This window comes from Pleurodeles waltl, chromosome 7 (genome assembly GCF_031143425.1).
Source record: "Pleurodeles waltl isolate 20211129_DDA chromosome 7, aPleWal1.hap1.20221129, whole genome shotgun sequence".
NCBI classification, from domain to species: domain Eukaryota; kingdom Metazoa; phylum Chordata; class Amphibia; order Caudata; family Salamandridae; genus Pleurodeles; species Pleurodeles waltl.
Genome location: NC_090446.1, coordinates 1,212,319,762 through 1,212,346,828, shown reverse-complemented (window position 1 = coordinate 1,212,346,828; position 27,067 = coordinate 1,212,319,762). Strand labels below are relative to the sequence as shown.

General features: G+C 47.3%; 1 protein-coding gene across 2 annotated transcripts; it reads left to right on the top strand.

The window, feature by feature from the left end:
- Positions 1-27,067, top strand: METRNL (meteorin like, glial cell differentiation regulator). Of its 2 annotated transcripts, none has more exons than XM_069200348.1 (4): positions 1-480; positions 5,128-5,516; positions 19,254-19,313; positions 26,104-27,067. In XM_069200348.1, exons 1-4 carry the CDS (start codon positions 386-388, stop codon positions 26,418-26,420), a joined length of 861 nt encoding a protein of 286 aa, XP_069056449.1. In that variant the 5' UTR covers positions 1-385; the 3' UTR covers positions 26,421-27,067. The 2 variants fall into 2 exon arrangements, with proteins under 2 accessions (XP_069056449.1, XP_069056450.1); XM_069200349.1 differs by lacking the exon at positions 1-480 and adding an exon at positions 1,994-2,272.

Below are 27,067 nucleotides of genomic sequence, written 5' to 3'. Positions count from 1 at the left end.
GAGGGAGCTTGTGATCAGAGCACAGGCTGCGCTCTAGTGGTGTGTACTGATCCGCAGCGCGGAGTAGGTGATTTAGTTCCCGGCTGGACACCGCTACTTTCCGTGGTACCTTGCGTTCTTAGGTGGAGCGGCCGGTCACAAAGGTGGACAGAGAGAGGATCTGGGGTGGAGCTGTGGTTCCAGGAGTGCTTCGTAGGGCTACTGGCGGAACCCCGAGTGATAGGACGGGACGGCGCTCGGAGGTGCGAAGCCCACCGGCTGTCCAGTGATGGGCAGTGCACGGGGCTGCCCGGCTCCCTGTGCACGGGGTCCCCGGGGCGCCAGGCCTTGCGGTGCGTGACCCCCCCGGGTGCTGCAGCACCACGAAGCCTCTCCGCGGCAGAAGATGTGCGGCGCGGTGCTGCTGTGCGCGCTGACCCTGCGGCTCCTGCTGGGCACCGCCGGCCAGCACTCCAGCGACCTGTGCAACTGGAAGGGCAGGTGAGCTGAGAAGGGGCATATGTTGGCGGGCAGGGGGTGTGATGGGACTGTGGAGAGAGGTGCAGCGGCCGTGGATTGTATAGTTCCGCACTCACACTCCTCGCAGTTTACGTGCGCTGTTGTACCGAGGGCCAGATGCAGTGTATAAAGTTTTCATGATGTACTGACAACTACTTGTTCCACCATAATAAGTGCCGTTGCTCCGGAGGTTTGGTCCAAAATATAATGGATAACACCTGGAGGTATTCAACAATTTGTACTGACAGTTATGGAGCGGGTTTGGGGGGCAGTGACAGAAAGAGTCGAACCTTTCCACGCCTGCCGACCCCCGAAAATAAATAAAGTAGGGAGAGCGGACAAATAGCGTAAACCAGTGTGTCCTGGGCTCGAGTGGAGCACAGGAAAGGACATGCCCCGTAGCTGCTGCTCGACGCCTAAAAATAGCACTTTCAGCCTTGAATTGGCCCCAGGGGCACGTTGGACACATGGCCCTGGTGCCACTGCACCTGTTGCACCAATTAAAACTTCGTCCCGGGGCACTTTATCGTGAACACTGGGATGGCAGTACTCCGCTCTTTCCGCTGCAGTCATCACGCAGACCACTGACGGTGCCTTTTTTTCTCATTCCCCCAGTATAATGCCCCTTTCACAAGGAATGTTTGTGATCTCTGCGAAATAAGCGGCTTCCAGGGGCGCATTAGTGGTGGCCCTGGCTAGCTCACTAAAACGTATTTAAAGACGCTTCTGCTTTTCGGCGGCAGCAAGTACTGTGGAAAAATACTTTTTACAGCTGGGGGTGGGGTCAGACTTGTAAAACTGTCGTCGAGCAGCTGATCTTCCGTCAGCAGCGACTGCGAGTCACTCAGACTTTGCTCGCGTGTTTTTTTTTACCATATAGTTTCGATTACCTTTTGCCTCTTTTTTTCCTTTTTATGACTTGCATTCTTATCAGTCACTTTGCAGCCAAAAAGTCACAAAGGTCCCTGAAACGTAGATCTAGGTCGTTACACCCCCACCCCAACCAAGGAGCCTGAAATCCGATGTCCCTGCTTCTTCGCCTGCGTAGGGGGAGGGGTGATTAACATTCCAGCAGTGGCCATTAGCCCCCACCCCTAGCAAACATAAACCCCCTCTGCCCTTGTGGAGTGAGGGGTGATTGATTGTGTGAGAACTCGCCCCTCATTTGTAGCAAGTAAACTCATCTCTGCCTTTTAACACCAAACTAACCTTCCTCCTCAAAGGAAGGGGTATAGGCCCCCTACCCCTCTAGGGAAGGGGGGGAGGGGGGCTTTGAGTGTTTTCTGAGCTGATCTGGCACGACCCGAAATGTACCGAGCCTTCCAGTGCGTCTGGGGCTGGGCAATTTCAAGAAATAAGCTTGAAAATGGCAAAACTGCCCTGACCCTAAAAATAAAGTGTGAACATGAGCAGCAAGCAACCCCGTGAAAGTTAGTTGGGGGCAGGGTCAGAGATAGAGGGAGGCAATGGCTCGTGAACTGCCTTGGCATGTTTTGTAGGAGGAAACGCTTGTGTTTGTGTCATGGGTCAGGAGGCTTATTGTGCAACACGATCCACCTGCAGGTTGCGTTCGCTTCCTACCAGCAACAGGGAAACTTTTTGGAGGGAACATCAAGCGAGGGGCCGTGACGTGTACTATAGGCACCGAAGTTCTGTAGGGAAGAAAGTTGAAAAACAAGAAAGAACAACCCGCCAAATAAAGAGGAGTGTACTGGCATGTACTCCAACGCATTTAAGTGCTGCATTTTCGCTGCGGATACACATAGCTTTGCTGGTAAATATCGTCCTCCCTTCCACTATTGCTGCAGCATCGTGCAGTTGGAAATATACACCTCTCGCGACCACTTGGGTACCACACATCTCCATGTTGACAGTCTTCGGTCTTTGCTGCTCGTCACTATGAGTTGGGTGTATGGTTCTCGGGCGGTGTGAACGCGTTCGGAGGTCGTGGTCGAGTATATGCGCGGATGCGCAAAACCCTGTCTCAGCAGGCCAACGGTGTGCATGTATGAACACATTAAAATGATTTTATGCACAGCTGTGTGCACGTGAGCGCCGAGAGTACCGTTTGCGGAAAACAAGTTCGTGAGCGCGCAAGGGGTGAGAGTACAGCAATGACTGCATACATACACAAGGCTGGAATTGCTTGTGTGAACACACATCCAGAGCAAGATGACTCGGTTCACACACACACACCAGAATGAGCTACTGTATGAGCAGTATACACAGAACGTGGTAATATTGCTGGGTGCACATATAGCATGTTATGTTGTCTTTATGCATGTACTCAGCACGACGATGCGAGTGCTCATCCGTACACGCGCGTTTTCACACAATTCGCTGACCCTGCGCACGAGCATATACGCAGTAGGATGTCCACCGCGTTACATGCATGCCGCGAATTAACCGCACGTATACTGTAAAATAAAAGCTGATCATGCATACACCCACAAGACGGCACTGTGTACCTCAGTACAAACCCACAGCAAATTAACCACCCAGCGCAGTAAGATTTGTGGATTTCTGTATTTGACAAATTCGATCAGAAATGTCGGACCTAAGGACATCTCAACAGACAGGCATGCAGGCAGTGAGGGGGTGCGCGCATGCCATAAAATAGCCGTGTTTATACACAGCAAGGTGACCCTCTGCACGTAGCCTTACGGTGAGGTGATCCAGGCTGTGCCGCTTGCGCGCACTCGAGGCCCGTGCACACACAAACACGGTAAGCTATTAAGTCCAGAGGGACCTGTGCGGGTCAAGGGTCGAAATATGAACTCGTTCACTTTTCAGTGTGTTTTCTTCTCTTTCCCTCTCTGATTTATGTTATTATAGGCCACGCGGGGTCCTTTCTTGAGGTCCCAAGCGGGTCCGCCTGTCTGAGCACAACCATCTCTCCGTCAGCACCATTTGGCAATACTGTGATACTGTGGCGAGTTGTTCGTAGAGATGTTGGTATTCCCTGCTTTTGTGACTGTAGCTCTAGTAGTTGCGGGTGTAGACCTGGCGGCAGAGGGTGTAGTTTTGGGAGTGGTAATTGCGGCGGTGGATGGTGCTCCCCGGTAGTGTTTTTTTTTAGGTTGTTGAACTGATTGGGCGGTAGTAGTTAGATGTGGTTGTTACTGCGGTGCACGTAGAAGCAGCGGTCGTGGTGCCGCTTGTAGAAGTTGGTGTTCTTAGTTATTTGTGATGTATTACAGTTGCAGTAGTGATGGCGGTAAGTGGGCACGGTGCGCTGGAGCTGAAGGTACGGCCCACCCTGCTTGTAATGCGGGTCATTGCGGGGTGTGGGCCTCGTTAAACACCCTGCTGTCTTTCTGCCTGAGAGAGTGCTTCGGCTGTAGACCGTCAGCTTCTCACCCATTGAGGTCGGGTAGATTGGTTCATCATTTTGTTAAGCAAAGGACGTCCGTAGTAACTTCAGAACGGACTGAGAATCCGGAATAGACTTGGCTTCGCACGGAGGCGGCAGTGTTTAGCTGGTTTCTGATTTTTCGTCTTTTCCATCTTGCCATGTTATATTACTGAACGACAGTTTAAACGAAGTACATGAGTATCAGATCTTCGCGCTACGGAATCACCTGGCCGATGCTTAAGTGATTTATAAAACTGTTCACATAACGCACGGAAATGAGCATTTGGACACATAAAGTGGCTTCACTAGAGTGAAATAGGTGTAGACACGGTTCAAGATGAGCTTCCAACCGCATTGGACCCCACAGGAAACTGGAGCTGGCGCAGTCAGTCGCGTGTCACGCTGTGCTTGACATGAAACACTCGGTCTAATCCCAACTGCTTTTTCTTTTCAGAGGCACTGGCATGTAATATGGGCTATTGAGTGACAGGGTGGGGAGGCTTTGAAGGGGTCCGATTTTTGCTAATATCAATGTTGCCCTTGTTTTTTTTTCCCCAGATCAGCTATGTTTGCTCAGATCACTATCTTTTTTTGATTATCACAGTGTTAATATTTGGTGTTGTAGGCCAGTTTAACGTTTTCGCCAGCAAAGCTAGATAATATGCCCAAGGGCACCATTACAAATGGCGCCACTTTTGCTTGTGGGCAAAAATTCCAGCTCGGTCAAAAACAGCCTGTATGTACCCTGTTGGTAGTTAATAAGAGCGAGAATCCTCCAGGAAGTTGACTAATGCGTGGTGTGATTTCCAGTAACGCCATCTTTATCTCCAGCATGCCCATGTCTTTTCAAACCACATTTGTGACTGCAGATGATTGTGTCAGCTTGATGAATGGATTGATTTCATACAAATAGCACGTTCTATCCTCTACCGTGCTCTGTCCCACCTTTCCCGTCATTCACTCAATTCTTTCTATTTCCCATTCAAGGTCCAAACACCTTTCCAGTCCTTTTATTCTTCCGTTTTCCCTACTTCTGAACTTGAGGATACGTCAACCCCCCCGCTTCCTGTCCTGTTGTTTTTCCTCTCCATCACTATTCACCCCACCTCCCTGTCCTTTCTTCCCTCCATTTGTCATTTATCTCGCCTGTTTTCCTCTTCCTGCCTTCTGTTGTCATTCACTCCTCCTTGACCTACAGTTGACCTCTAACCTCACCATCTCTCCCTTCCAGTTGTCTCCCTCACTCTGACCGTCTCTCCTCTTTCTCTCCAAAGTGGACTGACGCACGAGGCGCACAGGAAGGACGTCGAGCAGGTCTACCTGCGCTGCTCGGCGGGCTCCGTCCGCTGGATGTACCCGACCGGCGCCCTCATCGTCAACCTGCGGCCCAACACCCAGGGCGCCGCCTCCAGGCGCTCCACCGTCTGCATCAAGCTGAGCCCGGACTCCCGCGGGGCCAATATTTATTTGGAAAAAACTGGAGAACTCAAACTGCTGGTCCGCGACGGGGAAGGCGGGCCTAGCAAGGTGCACTGCTTCAGCTCCGACCAGGGGGCGCTATTTATCGAGGCCATGCCTCAGCTGGACATTAGCCGGAAGATCACAAGCTTCCAGTACGAACTTCTCACTCAGAGGACGGATGCTGACTTGCACACACTGTCCGGTAAGGAGCCTGGCGTAGTTTTCACTGTCCGCCTGCAGAGGCCTTGTTCGGAAGAGCGGAGTTTACATTTGTTTTGCGTTTTTTGAATAAAGCGCCCACAGGCTCTACGATACACACTCGCACATTAAGCACGCAAACGTCTACACAAAAACGGCTGGGGAAAGCGATACCTTGGTCATTTTCATTGTTAGGCCTGATTTTGTAGTGGCTTGGTGGACGAGTGTGCCAAATGGCTGGAAATGTTTCAGTCCTCAGAATAGTAGCATCATACTTACACGTTTTTTCCTTTTTTAACTTTATTTCTTACATAATATCACATATTTATGTAACTGAAAAATGACTCGATGGGTATTGAAGTGCTTGATATAAGAACAGTTAAACACCGTTACAGAGATATCCTAAGCAAAGTTACAGAAGAAAAGCATAGCGCGGTTAACATTTCCATAATTACAAGGTGTACTGAAGACGCACTGAGCTACAGAATGCCCGAGGGAAAAGTGTGAAATAGTGCCCCCCCCCCCAACCCAGTCCTGCATGTCTGACAGTCATTAATAGGAGGTATTCCAAGTGGGACAGGCATTTTCCTTCCACCCTGGCCACCATTCTTCAGACTAGGAATGCATGTTATAAAGAAAAGAACAGGTCAGGTTGCAGTCTAGTTGTATAATGTAAGTCAGTATCCAGACAATGCTGCATTTGTCAACCCCAGTACCAAATACGAGCCGCCCCCATTGTATTCAGCGGTATGTACTGCCTCGGACGGTCATCAACCCTCCTATCCCAGCGGTGATGCCCCTGCAGCACTGACTGCTACCAATGCCTCCTCCTGCCGCAGTTCCAGACATCCGAGGTCCATCAGGCAAGAGCCAAGCTATATCCAGCCTTGCAGCTAAGCCACCCTCATTCTACAGTCTCCTCCGACGAAGAGTGGCCCGCTCCACCCACTGTCCTGATATCCACGACCATCGTCACTACAGGGGTGATGCCTTGGCCCAACGTGGCAGCGCGGGCCCCCAGGCAGTACAGAGCACAGCCCAGCTCACGCCACATAAAAGGGGTCTTCTTTGCTGCCTTACAGTGCCACTGCCACCATCTCCCGTGCCCACCACATAGAAGAATAGCAGATAGGCTTAGGAGCTCAGTGGGTTGCCCCCATCCTACCGCCATCTTGCAGAGATTGCAGTGAAGTGAGCAGTAATTCAACCTATGAACCAGGGAAGGCAACTGAGGTCCGATGCTCAGTAGCCCAGCAACCTAAAGGACATTCATTGATGAATGTCCCTTCACTCTAAGGATCATGCTTCGGTGGCCCATTCTGCCTGGACCTGCTGCTATGTCCGTTCAACTTTTGATACATGTCATAGGGTGTCCTTGCCAAAAGAGACCTCCATTGGTGACCTCCATTGGCGTTATCACCTAGTTCACCCACTGTGCTGTACATAGTCCTCTTAATCATACCTTAAGCCCAACTTCAGACTTTCACAGTTTAGCAGTAGTAACCAAACACCTTGCCAATGCGCTTCATATTATGTATAGTGTGCCGTTTAAGGCTGCCCTGTAGTTCGGTTTCTGGCTCGGGTGTGTTGTGGAGCCGTCTTTGGAAGTACTGTGTTATTTTCTGGCCTTTTTGCCAACTCCCCTTCCTGAAGAAGGCCTTGCTGATGTGTAGGTACTTTGACTAGGAGTTTACGTTGCAGTTAGTGGGATGTACTTTGCTACATCACCCCCTCAGAAGCCGATTCTGCATCCTTCCCCACAAGACCTTTGTGCCTTCCTTGGTACAGCAGTTCAAGAACAACGCAACATGGATTCAGTTTTAATGTGAACAAGTAAACTGAAATAGACAGAATTTCGCAGAATATTTGGAAACTTGGGGTGTATCTCATTGACACTCTGTTCCAGCTGGTGCATTCAGGTAGACATGAATTGCATCACCCAGAAACTCACTGTATATTCTTGCTCAAATAATAATCCTTCATATTAAATGCGATCTAAAACAACTCACCTTGACCCCCCCTCCGCCCTCACTGATTTACTGCTAGTTAGCAGTAACGAGTGTAGCACACCGAGGCCGCAAACAAGCACTTTAATCACACACATAGTACAGCACTAAACAACTGTACTCCCTGGGCTGTACACATTAGGTCTGTGCAGCAGGCGCTCCACCCACTGAGCCATTTTAGCAGCTTCAGTCACGATGCCGGTGCAAGTCCTTGTTATTGCCGTGGAACAGCGGGTCTTTTCAGGTGTTTGCTTTAATATGCGCGTCCGGATATAGTAATTCTAGGCTTGGGCGCGGAAAGTGAAATCTTGTTATCTCTGGAACAGAAACACAAAGGGAAGGGAGATGTTTTGTCTGATAAGGGGAGCATTAAGCAGGTTAGATTTCTTTCCTGCTGCCGCCGATAGTTTGAAAATATTGCACTGAATTCTTCACAAGGTCGTTCTTGTCCGTGTGTTATCTGCGCGAGGCTGTAATGTTTCTGCCCTTCCAGTGGCATGTGTTCTGTATCGGTCGCTTACGCACATTGTGATTACCTTATCACTTTTCCTTGTATTGATGACGCCCACTACTGGAGTGCTGGAGGAGGGGCCACCAAACTAAGAATCATTTCATATGACTCATTAGATCAGCGCCGTGCTCTTAAGTGCTCAAGTGCTTCATAACTGACCATAAACGTGCAACAGACTCGATATATGATTCACTTCTTGCTATATTGCGCTACAAAAAGAGTTTTACAACACTTACTAAACTGAACTCACAAAGTGCACTTTAATATTACGGAGCCAACACATTAGTTTAGAAACAGTAGTCCCGATGTATCAAAAACATTTTAAGTTTGCAACCTAGTGTAAAGTAACTGTTTAGTTTTTGTAAATACCTCTTACCTAAAAAACAGCCCAGCATTATCCCCCGTTTGCATCAGTAAACTGTCTCTGTATTACAGCTAGGGTGAGTTCTCCTCTGCTCTATCTCACTCCCCTCCCTTCTGTGCCATGGCCGGTCATTCAGTACATGGAACCCAGCGCGCCTGGTGGAAAACGCTGTACCACGTGACTAATTCAAATGAGGACGCCACATGGAGTCCATCTTTGGGAGCAGCATGCTGCCTGGTGTTAAGCACTTCAGCTACAAAAATGTAATTACAATACAGTGTTCAGAAGAACCTTGCAGCACGTTACATTTATGTAGCACTCACTAGCCCATCCGAGGCACTGGAGGGGTTTATAGCAGGCAGCATGCTGCTTCCAAAGATGGACTCCATTCGGCGTCCTCATTAGAATTGGGAAAGTTGAGGTGATTTTCTTCCAAGCAACAAAGGCTCTGGTGCCTTTCCAATGATGGTGGCCGGGCGAGACCACACCGTGCTGAGCATAGTAGCGGGGAAAGCCCGATTGAACTAGATCTGCATTGCCTAAAAGGAGACAACCTGATTGCACAAAATTCACCATAGTTGAAAATGGTTCGGTAGGAAAGAGTGAACACTGCCGTCATCACACATTCTTCATTCCATGGGTTTGTGCACGTGGAAAAACGGAGGTGATCAGGCCAAGGGTAGAAGGCCCAAACAAAAGAGATTCGGTTTACGTGCCACCGGCAGGGCTACTCAAGTAACGTGCCAACGGCAGGGCTACTCAAGTAACGTGCCACCGGCAGGGCTACTCAAGTAACGTGCCACCGGCAGGGCTACTCAAGTATTACAGCTTAGACTCTGCCATCAAACCTCAAGGGAATATTAAAAACAGGAGTGTCATGAAATAGACAACCTATCCTATTATACGGTGCCTTCAGAGCTACGAATTACGTCATGATCTTGAGCACTACACCTAAAAAGGTGCTTCAAAATGATCAGCCGAGACGTTTGCACTATAGTAACCCCAGTACAGGTTTTCTCCCTTGGTCCCTTGTGACAAACCAGATTAAAGCCATCGGAACAAGGCGTGTGTGATAAAAGGGAATCATCGTCAGACAGGCACGTGCAGCGCATGTTTGTAGGCAGCAAAACAATGCCCTATCGCAAATATTTGCAAGTGGTAAAACACTACGCGTGCCACAAATATTTTTAGGCAGTAACCCCAGGCAAGCCAACCTGCTTGGTGCCATGTCAGACGAGTAAAAGAACCGGTTTGTACTCTGAACAAGTTAAGTGGGGTTAACAATGCACTTTTTAAGCCCCCCGCCCCACCGGCCAAACCCCACTTCCCACCCAGACGAGTTTTCTGGGGGTAGGAAAGTATGCCTGGTAATTCCAGATATAACTATCAGTCGAAGAAAAACAACCTGAAAGTTATTTGTAGATTTCTATTTTTAACAGGACAGGTGTGCTGTTTTCACTGTTGCTCTCAATTGTGGGTGATGAGGCAACCGGAGGTTTGCCCGATTTTGCCTGGATCACTAAATTGGGCAAGAATTTACACTGATATTAGAACACGATTCCTTGTTAGGCCTTTTCTCCTCCCTAAGGTTGGCCAAGGACCCTCGACAATTGGTATCCCTCGTGCACATGTTCAGGCACGCAAATCGAAGCCCCGCATGCTATCAAGTTAGTACATAAAAGGCATATTCTGAGGAAATGAGCATTCCACACCAAATGCAGTGATCCACCGTGACCTGTTAATTAAAGCCAATTAAAACAGCTTTATCAGTTTAGCTTTTGCACTAGGAAAGTTACTCAAGCAAAAAAAACAAAAAGAATGATCTAGCCACTTCACCGATATAGCTCTATATGGGGCGATTGTCGGGGTGTTTGCTTTTACCTTGACCCCCGAATAGTCCTGAATAGTATGTTTTGTTTGTGCAGTGATTGCAAGACTTGTTTTTTGTTTCCAGGGTCACTCTGAGTGAAGTTTGCTATAAGCTGAGCTGGCAGGTTGAACTGAAATTCTTTAAATATGTGGTGCACCGTGTGGGATGGGGCAAACCTGTTCCCAGAGAGAGATTACCGTGTCTCAAAAAAGTGTTTTGTTTGACCTGCTCCACTGGGGGTGGCTGAGCTCAGTCACAATGCTTCTGCCGTAATCCTGCTGCTCAAAGCAGCATTCTTGGCAATCAGAAAAGGCTTGAAGGCTAACAGGTCGGTCTAAACATCTGTGAAACTAAAAAGATAGTAAGGAGAATGGCTTGCCAAAAGGACATCAGGCAGTGCTAAAAACTAAATGCAAAAACCTCTTTTTTTTATTTTTTAAAGCCAAAAAACAAACTCAGGAAATGGCAGACGGTCTCAGTGACCACGCATGTTACTGTGCAGGACATCAGGTACATTTTTTTTCTAACAAACTTTGTGGTCCTTCAGCCTGGACCCACTAGAATGAGCTGTACAAATTAGCTAGAATTTCTAATTTAATGAAGAAGATTACACGGCCCTCCACACTCGACGGTTCTGAAGAAAAGTTTCCGAAATATTCCAGTACTTCAAGGTCTGGCACAGGACAAAGACCATGAGCCAAGGAACACTAGCTTCCATAGAGCGTCTGTGGTCATCAATACACTCAAAGCTGGACTTGAGTTTCATTAAAAAAAAGGACCAGTGTAATGGCTAAACACAATACCCCAAGTCAAGTTTGGGATGGGTCTTATCGATACCTAATTTGAGCCAGTGGTTTCCAGTGCTTGGCACCAGCACTTAATTGTGAACACGCCACGTATGACAGTCTGCATATGGTGGCGCTGATTGTCTAACTTAGAGAAGAGCAGTACAACTATTATTTAATAATCCAATATACATTAAAAATGACTAATCATTTCTGCCCAAGCCAGTCTTACAGCTTTGGGGGCCTGGAATAGTCTGTCTAGTCACACTTGTAGAGAGTGAGATGGTTATCAGTTCTATTGGTGCTGTAATTGACAGTGCCTGCAAGGGCGATGGGTGGTGTTAGTACCAGTGGCCTCCTGAGGAGGGCCCTGGTCTTTTTCTTGTTTTAATTTAAACACTGGGTCCCATATAAACAGCGTATGTATGTCATTCACAGGCTACTCGAGTGTAGAAACAAAGCACCACAGTAAAGGGTTACTCAAAGAGAAAAATATTACTATTTACGGTAGTTAGTTACAAAGTAACTACAGTTACTGTATAATATTTTGTACGGCAAGAAAAATGACTGAAAGGTAATATTATTTTCCGCCAAAAATAAAAAGGGGCTTCAAAGAAATAGACAACCCGTGCTATACAACGGTTTCAGAGCTACGAATTGTGTAATGATCTTAAGCACTACACTCAAAAAGGCGCTTTAAAGTGGGGGACATCATCCACCCCTAATGAGAGTAGTGTTAAGGTCAGGTGGGTGTAAGGTGGTTTCCACCTCTTTCTCCCTCTGTAGCTCCATCCACCCTTTAAATAGGTTGTCGTAGTTAGTCTTAGCCAGTTGTACATTTTATTGTAGAGCCCTCTGGAGTTGTACTTGTGGGTGTTTTTAAAGAAAGTTTTTCGAAAAATCAAATGGGGGGGGGGTTAAAAAAAAGTGTCACCACAAGAAGTGAAATGGTGAACACAATTAAGGCATGCTATTTGAAGGAGGACGTAGCTCAGATTGTTGCTGAACACACATTGGTGATAATGAAGTAATGGTGTAATTGGGGAGACGAGTTGTGGAATGGTGAAATGATGTCATCTGTAGCTGATGAGTTCTGTGGGTTGTCTTCAGGAAGAATGATTCACAACCGCTAATAATGGCACAGAATGTCATACGTAGATAGATTAGTTACAATATATGGTAATTCTAAGGTGGAATGAATGGGTGGTTCATTTAAGGCCAATGTAGGCACGACTGCTAGAATTGTTTCATTCCGAATATGTGGGTCTGTGTGTTGTAAGTGACTGTGGAGTGAGCAGTTCAGCATTTAAGGGAACCCTGCAATAGGGATTGCTACTTGTGAGCCAAGGAGGGTGGATGGAGTAGGAATCGGTGTCTAGTATGACAGAGTTTGTTGGGGAGGAGAGGAGGATTTGTAGAGATGGCAGTGGAGTATAGTGGAGGTTAGGGATTTACAACTGGTAGTAGTTAGAGTTACTGGGCTAGTACTAGAAATTAGTGCAGAGGGCTATGATCGTACGTATTGGGCTCTGTGGTGAGTGGTTCATTTGCCAGTCATAGGCGACGTTGGTGGTTAATGTAGGGATTGGTGGGAATGGTGGTGTGGTGTTGTGATTAGTGCACATGGGGAAATGGAATGTTTAGTGGGCAATGGTGCTGGCCCAGATGTTGAGAATGGAATGTGCCGAGGAATGTAGAGGGGGTAATTGCAAAAGTAAAGGGCTGTTAATTATGTACGCAGTTAGCCTACATGATTGCACCCACTCCTTCTTTCAGAAGGGGACTGGGTCTGTCTGGCAAAGATCTACAGTGAATTCTGTTCTTCTCATTGGCGGGCCAGGGCCGCCCCAGCATGGAGCCTCAGCTGAGCGCGTTAGCAGATAGTGAGGAGTCACGGGGTACACAGCACATGCAGATATCTGCACTTAAGATACAACACACACTCCGCTACGTGTCACGCTTCCCTGGCCTTTTAGAAAGTAAGAGCAGGCTGACAGATGCAGCCCCTCTGCCTTAAGAAAGAGGCGGGCATACAGAAACATTAGCCGTTTACCCCCTGGGAGAGAGTTTGGGGAATGGCTACAAACAGGGCACATGCCGAGGGTAAACGCGGGTAGACGGCGTCTGCTCACTCTTTTCCCAGGGTGGGCGCCGTCCACCCTGCCAAAGAGGCTGGGCCCACAGAAATGTGCTAAACTTGCCCCAGGGTAATGCACACATTCAGCAGCACTGCTCTGGTTCTGTGCTGGTGGCGAGGGGGCTTATCAGATTCCGGTTGAACCCATAGAAAAGGCCGAAGCTAGCAGGCCGTCAGGCCTTCCTTTCGTAGAGTATCCTGGCTGCAGCCATTGGGAGCCTCACACCTAAATGCAATGGAGGGGAAGCAAAAATACACCCCTTGTTATCACTTGGCAGAAGCACCCGTTTGACTTTGTTCACTTCCCTGTCCTTCAGGGCAGATGCGTCTGGGTTACCTGAAATGTCCGCTTTCCTACTTTTTGGGACACAAAGGGTCATTAAGGCAACACACTCCCGATGCTGCCTTACGGCCGCCAGGGAGAGTAACGCCACACGCCGTCTCCCTGCACCCCTTTACGGGCAGGGACACGTGCTCTGTCCACCCCTGGGACCGTCGGGGGAGAATGCGCCTCGGGTCAGTTGGTCGCCTAAAGTGCGCTGTTAGCACCGCCTTCTCTTCCGCAGCAAGCGCTCAGAGGGCGCATCGCTCGAAGCAGCCGGAGCACGACAATTCCCTGGCGAGGAGTGAGTTCAGTGCACGCCCTCGCCGGGCGGGAGCACGCGCTCTTTCCTCGGGTTACTCGGGGGTGGTGCGGAGTCTGTCGGAGGCATTCCCAGCGGAGCCGGCAGCGGGCTCGGACAGTGCCGCCATTATAACTCAAGGAGCTTAAATTATGGGCGTCTGGGGCTTTGCAAACATCCTGAAAAAAACGCATTCCTTCCGCGTGAATTGCCGGGATGTTTGAGGCTTAACGTTCTGGGAACTCAAACTGTTTATTCTCGCTTTCCATCGCTGTGCTACTTGCAGGTGTAAAAAACCCGATTCGCAAAATTGCCGTGTTCTCCAAATTATACCAACAAGGGACTACTTGGTTAAATTAATACGAAAACCCTAGGACACCCTCAGTGAATGCAGAAGCGGTCACTGAGGTGGAATCTATAACCTGAAGTGTATACACGGCCCACTCACCTGGCTTCTCCGGTGTTTTGTGAGGGTAGACCTTTTTTTTAACCTGTGGATTAGTTTTTTGCATAGAGCACATGTAATCGCCCTTAGCAGATGGCACTTGTTGCAAGTAGTTTCTCTGTGTGAAATGTTGAAGGTGCTCACCAGTGGGTGTGAACTCTGCCCTAGTGAATGCGATTGAGTTTAGAGTCCATGTTCATTTATTCGTTTGCAGCTCTACTTATCTGGTGATGTAACGTGCTGTTAATGCACAAGTAAGGGAACTGCGTTGAAAACACCCACAGTTGTTACGATTTTATGGCAAAAAAATCCCACTGGGTTCTATTAAATTAATATAACTTCCTGCTTTAGTTTGTCTTAAACCTGCAACCCATGGAGAACATTCTTGGGTTTGGCTAGGAGTGGCTAGTTACAACAATTATGATTAATCGGACCTACCCTTGAAAGCAGCTTCAAAGCTTTCAACTGTTTGCACTTGAGTGTACAAGTCAGTGGGAGATTCTGGATTTCTCAAGGTCATCCAGTCTGAGATGGCTGAAGCATGAGATCCTGGTATGACTTCAACTGCAATCATCATTACATAACCAAAGTAGAAGGCACTAAGGGCTAGATGTAGCAAAGGGTTTTACCCATTCTGTGTCTGTGGGAAAATGTGTTCGTACATATGGCCCTTAATGTGTTGTACAGCAGTCCACGGCATTGACCCAGTCCAGATTTCGGAGGGACCTTTCAGACTACATGTCCAACCTTCCTGGCAATTCTGAGCTTCTGCCTTAAAAACAGAAAAAAGGTTTGCATCTCCTGCCTCAGAAGTAGAAGAATTATTGCCATCCCTTTTGCCAGGCTGTGAACTTGATAGCGCATTTCCTTAGTAGCTAGAATTTAAGCAAACCAAGATTTATCCATAGGAAGAGGCACAAGGTTGTCATTTCCTACAAAGTAGTTTCAGATTTGTGTCATTCAGGGGACTGCTTTACTTGGGTTTTTCCCTCATATCCCATGCTTGTAAAATTATGGCTGATTGTATACGATAATGTGGGTTTCCTTTAGTAATTCAAACTCTTTATTCTCTTTAGCTTTTTCTGAGCTGCAGTGTTAAAACTTGCTCAGGTAAAGTTTCCAAGATACTAATTTGTTTTGCTTTGTGTAATTTAATGCTGTGACATAGCGGGATCTACACACTCAAATTAGAACATGCATATTTCACAACAGAAAAAGCAGGTTCGTTGATGGGATTTAATCTTAATTTATATATTTAGTAGAAGAGGAGCATATGCTAGTATAAGACAAAATCTATTCACCTGTAGTACCTCTGAATACTTTTAGGCCGTAGATTTTTCTGCCCATACGAACATCCACTCCCCATACTATCAGTGTCCTGACGACTAGCACTATCTGCCCACCCATATTTAAAATTGTGTGGAGAAGTTGTCTGGAGAAAAATTTAGGGACATACTGTTCCCCATGAAATGCTACATTTTGTCATTGCACAATATATGATCATGCTACAAAATAACTGAACGCTGAATGTCATGTGTGTTGGATACTGAAGCCAATTAGGATAATTAAGGTGCCATTTAATTATGTCTTTCTGCCATGGTTTGGAAGTGGTGGTCTGCCTAGAAAGACACAGCCCACCGTGCTCCATTTTCTGTCCTGACTGTTACGAGTGTGTTGAGTGCTGTGCCACCATCTGGCTTGTGCTTCAGCTTGAGTGGCACATTCCTTCATGGGATCCCGCCACTCCTCGAGCAGAGCCACCACTGACACCCATTTCCAGCTGCATTTCTTGGCCTTGGTTTCTCGAGGGCTTGGAATGCCCAGGAATACTCGGAATGGTCAGAATAAGCCTATGTGTTTGCTTATGGGCGCCCTGCCAATACATTCCTCCCTTCCTCGAACTGTAGCGGAGCCCTGTGTTAGTTTATGTATCAGAGATGGGTCCTACATGAGCAGGCACAGGTGTATTTGCACCCCTAACCAAGTACAGTGAAATGTATATTGATTGTATAAAATTGAACCCCACTTTTTAAGGTTCTCTATTTCTGTTACTTCCTTACATTCTTTCTGTCTGTGATGATCTCATCTACATGACTGCATAACAACTTTTTTTTTTCTTCTGAAAAACCTTTGCATTGTCATTCCTTACACATATCTCCTTGTAAACCATGCTTTCTGTATGTAAATCATGCAGTGTATACACACCAGCAAGTGGGGACCAAGTCACTGATTTCTGCTTAATGTGATTATTCGTAAAGGACAAACGTAGCTTTGGAAAAGAGCAGTGTGTTGTACAGTAGTGGGTGAAACTTGATTGTGTGGGTGACTACTGAGGATGGCTACACAAACTGTGTGGGATAGTGGAACTTGGAAAAGTGTAAGTGCCAATTACATTCCAATTGTTTGGTGACTTGGTAATTAAGGCAGGGTGGAGCTCTTGATTGCGGTTATAGTTGTGCTCCTGAAACAGGTAGATTGGAGCTTGTTAACCCAAGTCTGTTTTTGGAGGTGTAGGGTTGTTCCACATTCTTGGGGCATAGACTAAGAAGGCTTCCTCCAGCAATTTGTATGCTTTTTTGGCCACACCTAACCAGACTGATTGTAACCTCTTGTGGAGCATATCAAAAACTTGCAATGTGTTGGGGTTATTGTCATTTGCTTGCTTCTTTGAGGGTTTGCCTTCCTCTTTTTGTTTGCCCCTCCTCTGCGCTGTAGCTGCTTCTTTACCATTATTTGAATTGACTGACTTGTATCCTTCCATTGCTCACATTTAGAGGACTACTTTTTTGTCTTTCGGCATTCCAGGAGTGCGCATTCTCTCTAGCTCTCACCCTTGTTTGTTGCTTCTTACCTAAATTCACAGCCCCCATGGCCCTTGTTGTTCCCTGCTACACTTCCTCTATCCTGCAGATGCTGTTTTTCTGTTGAATGTCTGCCCCACCCTATGGTCTCCGTGTTGCTGCCTTCTTCTCCACACCAGCTTTTTTTTAACTTTTAGTTAATCTCTCCTCCCAACAGCATAAAAAAAGCCTGCCCAGTGCTTCACCTGCCCACTTCACATTGCTTTACCCCACCTGGTCCTCCCACCACCCGCTCCTTAATTGGTTCCTTTTACCCCTGGTGCTTCTTAAAACACAATATATATATATATTTTTTTTGCAGTGCTCTGCAGCTCTCATTCCCTGCCAGACCAATCTGTTTTAAGAAAAGTTCCTTTGCGCAAGTGATATATATTTTTTTTTATTGTACTGCACCAAGAGCCGTCCATAATCTTGGATCGGTAAATACAAAAATAAAATGGCCACCCTTTCGGTACAAACATGCTTGGTGACACATGGTTACTGAATGAAGCGACCACATGACATGTCTGCAGTGATGCATGCAGCACATTTTATTTTGGCAAATGCTTGTTTTTCGTTCTTGTCATGTTAGAGACTAGCATCTAGTGTGGTGGTTCCCAGCGTCAGTGCAAAGTATATTTGCCAGGTATGTGGGGTTTTTGTGAGAGTGCTCTGAATAGGAAGCTGCTTGATTTGGAGGCGGTACCTATCAAGCAGGGTTGGTTGTGGTGATGATTGAACCTTTTTTGAAGGTGGTTTATCACGTGATATCTCTACACTTTTAGTGCCCTCTGAAGTACTGGGTACACTTGTTAGTTCATGGCTGTAGTAACAGCATCAAACATAGTGCAAGTCCTAATACAGTTGTTGAAACACTTTTTAAACGTGGCATTGTGATCTATTTTAAAGTTACCAGTGATTGAGTGTACAGGGGCAGCATCCATGTCAGATTTTGAAGACTCCTAAATGAGAGAAACCTACAGTCAATTTGTAGTAAGAAATATGTTCAGGATACCCTGCTCTGGCAGACTGGTTTCCATGGCATCACAGTTGTGCATGTGTTGAATCTAATTTCAGATGTTGGTCTTTCAATGACTATACACATTGACTTCTCTGACAATTAAAGAGCGAGAGGTTTTTATGAAACTTTCACTTTGATGCACCTTGAAAATTTTAAATTGTATGTGTTGCTTGTTCACAATGCTAATAACATTTCGGTTGTGGTAGCAGGCATGATAGTCTCAGCAGTAGGTCAAGCCCAGTGACCAAGCCGTGCAGTGCCAGTGTTGCGTCAGTGCGCGTCATGTTCCAGGGGTGTGTTGGGTAATAGTTCGGGGCGGCAGCGGGACATCTTGTGCTGATTGATGCAGCTGTGTGCCAATACACGATGAAGTAGACGGGCCGGTTGAGCTGGAGTCCTGCACGAGGATCAAACACGCGCCAGGGCTGCCCTAGGCAGTGTCTCTAATCTGTCATTGTGCTGGGGTGTTGTGCTTTCTTGTTAGACTCGGAATGCCGACCTGGTTGAAGTTGGAGCTTAAAAAACACACACCGGAGAGAAAATCGTTTGCCAGCGAGAAGGAGGGGGGCAAAGGTCAATATGTGGCTTCTGGACCCTTTTTTAGAGGCCGTGGTGTTGTGGAATACCAGAACGGGTTGGAGCTGGTTTTCGTAGGCTTGTTAGTTACATTATCAAGTGAGCTCTCAGGGTTTCTGTTCTAGACGACCTCGTATGCATTTTGAGTGAGCGAAGGGTATCTGTGCTTGGACTGTAGGCTAGTTAAATCACATTTAGCATTACCAAATATTTCTTACTACATTGTCAAGAAATAGTTTTTATTTCCTGGAATTTCAAGATTGCATTCACTGATTGACAGCATTCCTGCCCTCATACCCTAGGCTCTCATCAATTTGGTAACCGATTTCTGGAATCGGTGTATTTGACCATAAATACAATTTTAAGGATGAACTTTCCTAGCTCGTAATAATGCCATACCACACCTCTGGGACACTTGACACGAGCATACATTCCTTTAAGAACTCTTCTGCTTTCACATCCAATGTGTGCTTTTAAAGGACTGTCTAGATTTAAGAGTTTCATAATTGGCTTTGGTTAGTTTGTTTGTTTTTAATACCTGTCCCCTCCCCCTTTTTTTTTAGCTCCCTGTCGCCCATGTGGAGACACAGAGGTCCTTCTGGCGGTCTGCACTAGTGATTTTGGTAAGTGTTGCCTCTGTTTTTCTTTCTTTTTTTTCCAGGTACTGAAACGCACCTAATAACAGCAGCCAAGCTGGTCATGTCAGATAAATATTAGTTGAACTTGCTAGCTGAAAATCATGGTATCTTCCAAGTACAACCTTGAGAGCTACATTAACCCAAATACATTATGGACAATTAGATTTATTGGATAGAACCAATACAATTCCCTTTTAAGTTCAAAATTACGGCGCAGACAAATGTCATTTTAACTGATTGTTTCTTCTATGTTTCTTATCAGACTATACTATCCATCTGTATAGCTCCCAGATGCAGAAACGTCTTTAATCCCTGAACACATCTTTGTCCAGTGCCACTAAAGGCTTCAAGACCTGTTGTTTATCTGCCTTCATTTATTTCGTTTGCTGTTGTTCACACAGAGCATAAACATTCAATTCAAAAGCATAATTCTAGCTGAATATAGCTGGTGTGCAAAAATGTTTTGTTTATGAATATTTGAAAATAAATATTTGCATTATGCAAAAGCATCAGTGCATTCCATATTTTCCGTTGAATACCTACATTTTCAATTTGCACGTTTCAAAATCCGATCTTGTTCAGCCTTTCTTTTATTAAGAAAAGTATTGGAAGAAGTAACTAAGCTTTTACTGACTGTGTTGGTAATGCTTCCATTTTCTTACGATAATGGCATTACTCCTAGTCCTACTCCCTCGCCTTCCTTTTAACCAATGAGGCCTCCCGCCTCCCCCCTAGACCCTCCCTTCCCCTTTCAAAAACCCCCCCCACCCTTATCCCCTCCTGTACAAAAACCAAGCCCAAGCTGCAACTCGGACAGTCCGTACCGGGAGGGTGGGAGGGAACGGAAAAGGAAGGCGAGGGAGTAGGACTAGGAGTAATGCCATTATCGTAAGAAAATGGAAGCATTACCTCCCGTCCCTCCCTCGCCTTCCTTTTAACCAATGAGACATAGCAAGAAAACACACAGGAGACGGACATCGAGTTGCAAGACCTCTACGTAACATCCTGCACCAAGATCATCCCAAAAACTACCTCCTAGAGGACAAGACCCGGTGACCTAACACCGACTCCAAACTGCCCAAGTCCGACAGCCTGTAATGACGCACAAACGTCGAAGGAGAAGCCCAAGAGGCGGACCTGCAAATTTCCACCACAGACGTCCCCTGAAGCTCCACCACCGTAGCCGCCATGCCTCTGGTAGATCTCCCCTGAATCCCTTGAGGAGGAACCACCTCTTTCAAGGAATAGGCCAATAGAATTAAAGAGCTCACCCACCGACTCAAGGAAGGCGTGGAAGGTTATTCACCTCTGCGATCCGGACCAAAAGAAACAAACAGTGAATCCCCTTTACGAAAAGGAGCCACCACCCGCAGATACTCCAACAAAACCCTGCGTACATCCAACGAACGCAAACGGCTCGTGAAAAATCTTACAAAAAGGAAAGGAACAAGCCCATGCCCTCAATTCCCCCAACCGACGAGCCGAAGTAATGGCAACCAAAAAGAACGTCTTCAAAGATAGATGGCGCAAATCACAGACCCCAATGGTACAAAAGGGGCCTCCGTCAACACATCCAAAACCAAGGACAGATCCCATGAAGGAAAAGAACGTACCGGGCGAGGAAATAAATCAATAAGCACTTGAAAAAATCTAGGCATCAAGCGCCCTTCATCCCGAAGATTACGCCATGGACCTCTGAAAGCCTGAATAGCCACTGTACCCGAAGAGAAGCCACTGACAACCCTAAACGAGCACCGTCCTGCAAGAACTGCATCACCTCACAGATAGAAGCGCAGGTAGGATCCAACTCACGACTAAAGCACCATGACGAAAACATCCACCACTGTCGACCATAAGAAAGCAAAGTGGAACGGCTCCTTGAAGCCAGTAAGGTAGAACCCAAAGCCACAGGCACCCCCAGACCTGTCAATCCCCGTCGTTCAACTTCCAGGCCGTCAAGTGCAACCTCCTCAATGACCCCAATGGGAGGAAGGGAAATTCCAGGGGAGACGGACAAAGGGGCAGAGGCCACATCCTCCCGGCCGCCATCAGCCACAACAACGGGAACCAATTCGCCCTCGGCCAAAGAGGCGCAATGAGGATAACCCTGGACCCCAGATCCCTCACTCGTAACAGAAACGCCCTGAGCAGTTGAAAAGGAGGGAACGCATACAAAAGGCCCTGTGGCCAAGGACACGACATCCCGTCCACTTCCCATGCCTGGGGACACCGAAACCGGGAGCAGAAGCGATCCACTTACGCATTCCCGGCGGACGCAAACACATCCAGCACTGGAAGACCCAAAGCCGAACCAGATGTCGAAACAGAGACTTCCGGAAAGAGAAAAGTTGAGAGGAAGGAATCACTCTGCTCAGCAGATCCGCCCGAACATTCACCACCCCCCCGAATGTACGTAGCCCTGAGAGAAGGAACCCACTCCTGAGCCCACACAAAAATCTCTCTGACTAAAATGAACAGAGCCCTTGACCTGGTCTCCCCTCGCCGATTGACATAAGCTGTGGCCACTAAGTTGTCTGTGCGAACCAGAAACGCTGATCTCCTCAGGGAATCCTGGAAATGGACCAGAGCCAGGAATACCGCCCTCAATCCGCGCTAATTCGACGACCGACTCGCCTCCCGAGGGGACCAAAACCCCTGAACCTGAGCCGACCCCATCCATGCCCCCCAACCGGAGAGGCTGGCATCCGTCGTCACCACCACGGGTCTCAGAGGTGATAAAGACACCCCTACCCTCAGGTGGACTGCATCCAACCACCATTGCAACTCTCTGTGAATCCATCCGGACCCTGGAACGCAGTCCTCCACCTTCTCAAGAACCAAGTCCTCAAGCACAGGAGATGGAAACGTGCCCAAGGAACCAGAAACATCACCGATGCCAAACGACCCTGCAGCCGCAACCATAGAAGAGCTCGGGGAGCAGACAGCAACAATACCTATGCTACCAAAGCCTGGAGTACACCCAACCTTGCTTCTGACACAGTCACCAACCCTGGAAGTTTCTGAAACCGAGCCCCCAGAAAAACTAGATCCTGGGACGGCACTAAGTCTGACTTCTCCCAATTGATTAAAAACTCGTGGTTTTGCAGGACCCCCCGAACTTGGTCCACCTGCCACAGCAACAGGTCTCATGATTGAGCATGAATCAAAATTGTCGGCCAGATAAGGATGCAGAAACACCCCTTCTGAATGAAGCAAAGCCACCAGAGGAGCCAGCACCATTGTGAAAATTCGAGGAGAAGATTTTAGACCGAAAGGTAGAACACAAAACTGATAGTGGTCACGACCCACAGCAAACCACAGGAACTTTTAAGAGGATCTTGCCACAGGTACGTGTAGGTAAGCATCCTGTAGATCCAGTGACACCAGAAAGTCCCCTTGCCTGACCAATGGAAAAATAGTCTGAATGGACAGCATGCGGAAATGCACTGTCCTGATCCAGGTATTCACCTCCTATAGATTGAGCACCGGTCGAAATCCCCCGAAACTTTCTGCACAAGAAACAAGACCGAAAAAGTGCCCTGGCCCCTTTCGTCTAGCGGAACGTGGGAAATGGCTCCCTTGACCAGTAAGTCCCGCACTCCGTCCAAAAAAGCTCTTCTCCGTGACCCCTCTGAAGGCAGAGGAGTGGGACGTACCCCTGAATCTGGAGGAACCCTCACAAAATCTATGACATAACCATTGTCCACAATGTCTAGAACCCAATGATTGTTTACACTGTCCTCCCAAACTGAAAGAAAGTGACTCTGTCTTCCCCCAACCGGCCCTCTGCCAGGCCCACAGAGATTGTCAGGACCCCCTCTTGAAACCACCCCGGGTCGCAGGAGCCGACTTCATAGGCGAAAAACGCAGCTGGAAACACCGTTTCCTAAATGAAAAGGATTTAGCATCCCTAGTAGGAGAAGATCTGGAATGCTTCTTCCACCCTTTACCCGAAGAAGAACCCCCTTCATACGGTAAGGCATGCTTCCGCTCCTTAAATGCCTTGGAAAGCATGGATTGCAATTGTTCATCAAACAAGCTACGACCTACAAACGGCAGGCTCAACAAGGCTGCCTTTTCCCCTGGATCCGCCTTCCAGGAACGCAACCAGAGGGACCTACGAGCCCCAAACAAAGACCCAGACGCCAGAGCCAAAGTACGGACCACATCAGAAGACACATCAGCCAACTATCGGGCCTGCTGCTCCATACCAGCCAGGAGCTCCGAACATTCCGCCCCTTCCTGTATAGCCACCGCCAGTTTATCAAAGTCTTGTACCAATGACTGGGACGCATAAGCAGAATAAAGACCTGCCCTCAGCGCCAGATTCTCTGCAGCAAAAGCCCTCTCAAGACCCGAATCCACTTTACGGTCTGTGGCATCCGTAGGCACACAATCCTCCGGATTGACTGCTGTTTTGCCAAACAGAGTAGCCAAAATAGAATCCAGGCGTACTGAAGGAGGTAAAACCTCCTCACCCTCAAGCAAGTAAAGTTTCTGAAGGAAACGTGGAACCTGAGCCTTATCCACATCCTTCCACACACGAAACACCATATCCTTCACAGGTCCCTGAAAAAGGCATGGCAAACTTCGAAGGTGTCTGATATTGAGGAAATAAAAGAGAATCCGAGTTTGTAGGTTGAAACACTGGGAAACCCAAATTGTCCCGAACATGTGCCATCACTTCCCACATTTCGTCTCTGGAAACATATTTCCCCCCAGATGACGTCGATGGGGCCTCATCCTCACTCTCCGACGAGGACTTCCTTGCCGCTATCGATGAGTGCGCAAGCTTAGGCTGACCAGACCTGGCCACGCCTGCCTGCAGTGCCCTGGTAACAGCCACCTCAACCAAATCCTGCACCACCTCTCCGGACATGAGGGGAGTACCCCTGCCTGGCAACAGTGAGGTCTCAGGGCAACTACCTCGGCCAAAATCATAAAAAACCACGGGCAGAACGCCCGTCCTACCTGACGAGCAGCTCAAAAGCGAAGTCCCTCAGTTCCCCGCGGCTCCGCTGCGCGGAAACCGACACCCCAGCCACAGAGGGCCGGCAGACTCCGTCAGCCGGCCCCCAGTACACGCCTCCCGAGCAGCCCTGCTGCTCGTCAAAGACGCGACCCAGCCGGCGCACTCCTCGCGGAGCTCCGCGTCCCGAGAAGTGCCTCCACCGATGACCTCCAGGCCCCGCCGTGCAGGTGAGAAAGGGAAAGAAAACCGTCTAGCGTGGGCTAGACAAAAGAACAGGAGGGGATAAGGGTGGGGGGGGGTTTTGAAAGGGGAAGGGAGGGTCTAGGGGGGAGGCGGGAGGCCTCATTGGTTAAAAGTAAGGCGAGGGAGGGACGGGAGGTAATGCCAGGCTCCGTTCAGTCTGTGATTACACTGATAACTTTGCTGGATTCTTGTGTGCCAAGAGTTTGCCGGCACAACCTAGACAAACCTATTGTAGCTGAAAAAGTCCTAGAAAAGAACTATCAAGAAGGAAGCGAGAATGCATGAGCCAGAAAGTAACCCCTGTCCCTCTTGAGTTATTTGATAGTGGAGTCCCAACCACTTCGCATGAGGTTTCAAGATCATCTGGAAATTTGGGGATATTAATGCATTGCATCCCTCAAAAAGGCAAGTAGCCTGGTCTTCCTATAAAGGGAAGCTTTCCTCTGAATGCAGGTAAGGTGGCTCTTATACAGGATGAATCTCAGCCCAGTACCTATGCTCCTTCAAGTAAAGGCTACTAGACCGCATCCTAGGACACCTACTGATATGTAGACAATAGCTATTCTACATAAAGCTGTTACCTCTTTTAAGGGACTCGGACCAAACCAATGTAAATTGTTGGTGTTCCAGCAAAATCTACGAAGCTCCCTTGTTATAAATAAGAGGTAGCATGGTCGAACATATGCAGAACTACTATATTGCAGCTGGATATACTGCAGGTCCCATAAACATTGTAGAAAGAATGAGTTTTTGGATGAGGAAATATTATGTGATGAAATAATTTTGTTGTTGCCGGTGCACTGCTCACATTGCAGTTTTATTACATTCATTCTTTTGTTTTGTGGGGTACTTGCTAGTTTATATTTTTTAGATTTTTCAGCACAAATAAGTGACATGAAAATGTTTCTAAACTGAAAAAGCAAGCTATTAGTGCTTCCTTAAAAATCCACTCTTGTTCATATTGAGCCTTATGAGATATACTTCTGTTTACACAAAAAGGACTTCCACTGGGTTATTGTGGTGGCTGCTTGATGTGTTAACATTTTCTAATTGAGATTAGGAGCACTAAGGACTGAAGAATGATGGAAGACATTTCGGGCATGGTCAGTCCATGGAGGGCAATGACTTGGTGACTCCTTGCAGTTCACTACTACCTCTATGCTGCCATTGCCCACGCTTTATCTGTTATGAAGACAATATTGGTAGTCTGAGCACAAGGAGATGGTGGGCGGGCTTTTCCAAAGCTTGTAGGGCTTTTGTTTATGCTTTCCTTTAGTTCTGACACACGTTAGATGTGCCTCAAAACATTCTAAAGCGAGATGAGGTGGAGACAGCTTGCCTCTAGCAGAGGATGCTTCAAAATTATTGATGCCTACCTGCCCGTTGAAGTCGAGTGGAGATGCATCCTTGCTAGTTTGTTACAAATGGATCTTTCATACTCCAAAAGATAGAAGATTTCAGTGAGGGAGTCTCTGCGATGGTACCCCGGGGAAGAAGTTTTCTCTTGTAAAAATTTAGGGCATTCCCCATCCATTAACTTGTCTCTTCTTTTCTTTACAGTTGTCCGAGGATCCATCCGTGAGGTCACAAACGAGGCAGCACAGCAAGAAAGCACCATTCATGTTGATGTGGACAAACTCTACAGACAAAAGACCAAAATCTTTAAACCCACGGGTACGAGCGAGAGCTGGGAGGGTCAGATTAGGACGCCTTTGGAATGTGGGGTGAGGCCCGGGCAAGGGGAGTTCCTCTTCACGGGACGTGTGCACTTTGGGGAGCCCAGATTGGGCTGTGCTCCACGGTACAACGACTTTCTGCGGATGTATAAAGATGCGAAGGACAAGGGGTTGAACCCTTGTGAAGTTGTCACGGACTGAAGGTTGATCAGTGGATCATCACTGAATGACGATAATGCTTGAACTGAACCACATCAAGGTGATGTGCAAAGCTCTAAACAATGGGTGACGGAGAGCTGGCCTATCACAATGGAGTCACAGAAATGTTCTTTACCATGAGTCATTATGCGGTACGAGCCCTAAAGGCTACTGAAGTGACTAAGACTGGATTCCGAAATGATCTGATGTCTTACCGGACGAGAACTTAAGTTATTCAACTATTTTTGTTTTGACTTTTTTTTAAGAATCTCCAAGGTCTTAAATCGCAAAACAAACACAATTCTGACTTTTTATGTTCTTAATACTAATGCCGAACTATTTTCAAAAACGATGTAGCATCTGATTCTGTATAAATTGTTGCAAATGTGACGGAACACATTTTAAAATCCCCTTTTAACATTGATGCTTTGTAAAAAGCTTGGTGTATGGTTAAAACTTGTTTCTTATGACAGAAATGTATGGAGCCAAACCGTATTTTTTTTCTTTTTATCCCCTCCCAAGTATGTTTGATTGCAGCCTGCAGTTTTTTTTTTACCCCCTCCCAAGAATGTTATGTTGCAGTCTGCAGCTTTTCCTTCAGACTGGCAAATTGTTTCCACTGCAGAGAAATAAAAGGTCCCTCGAATTGA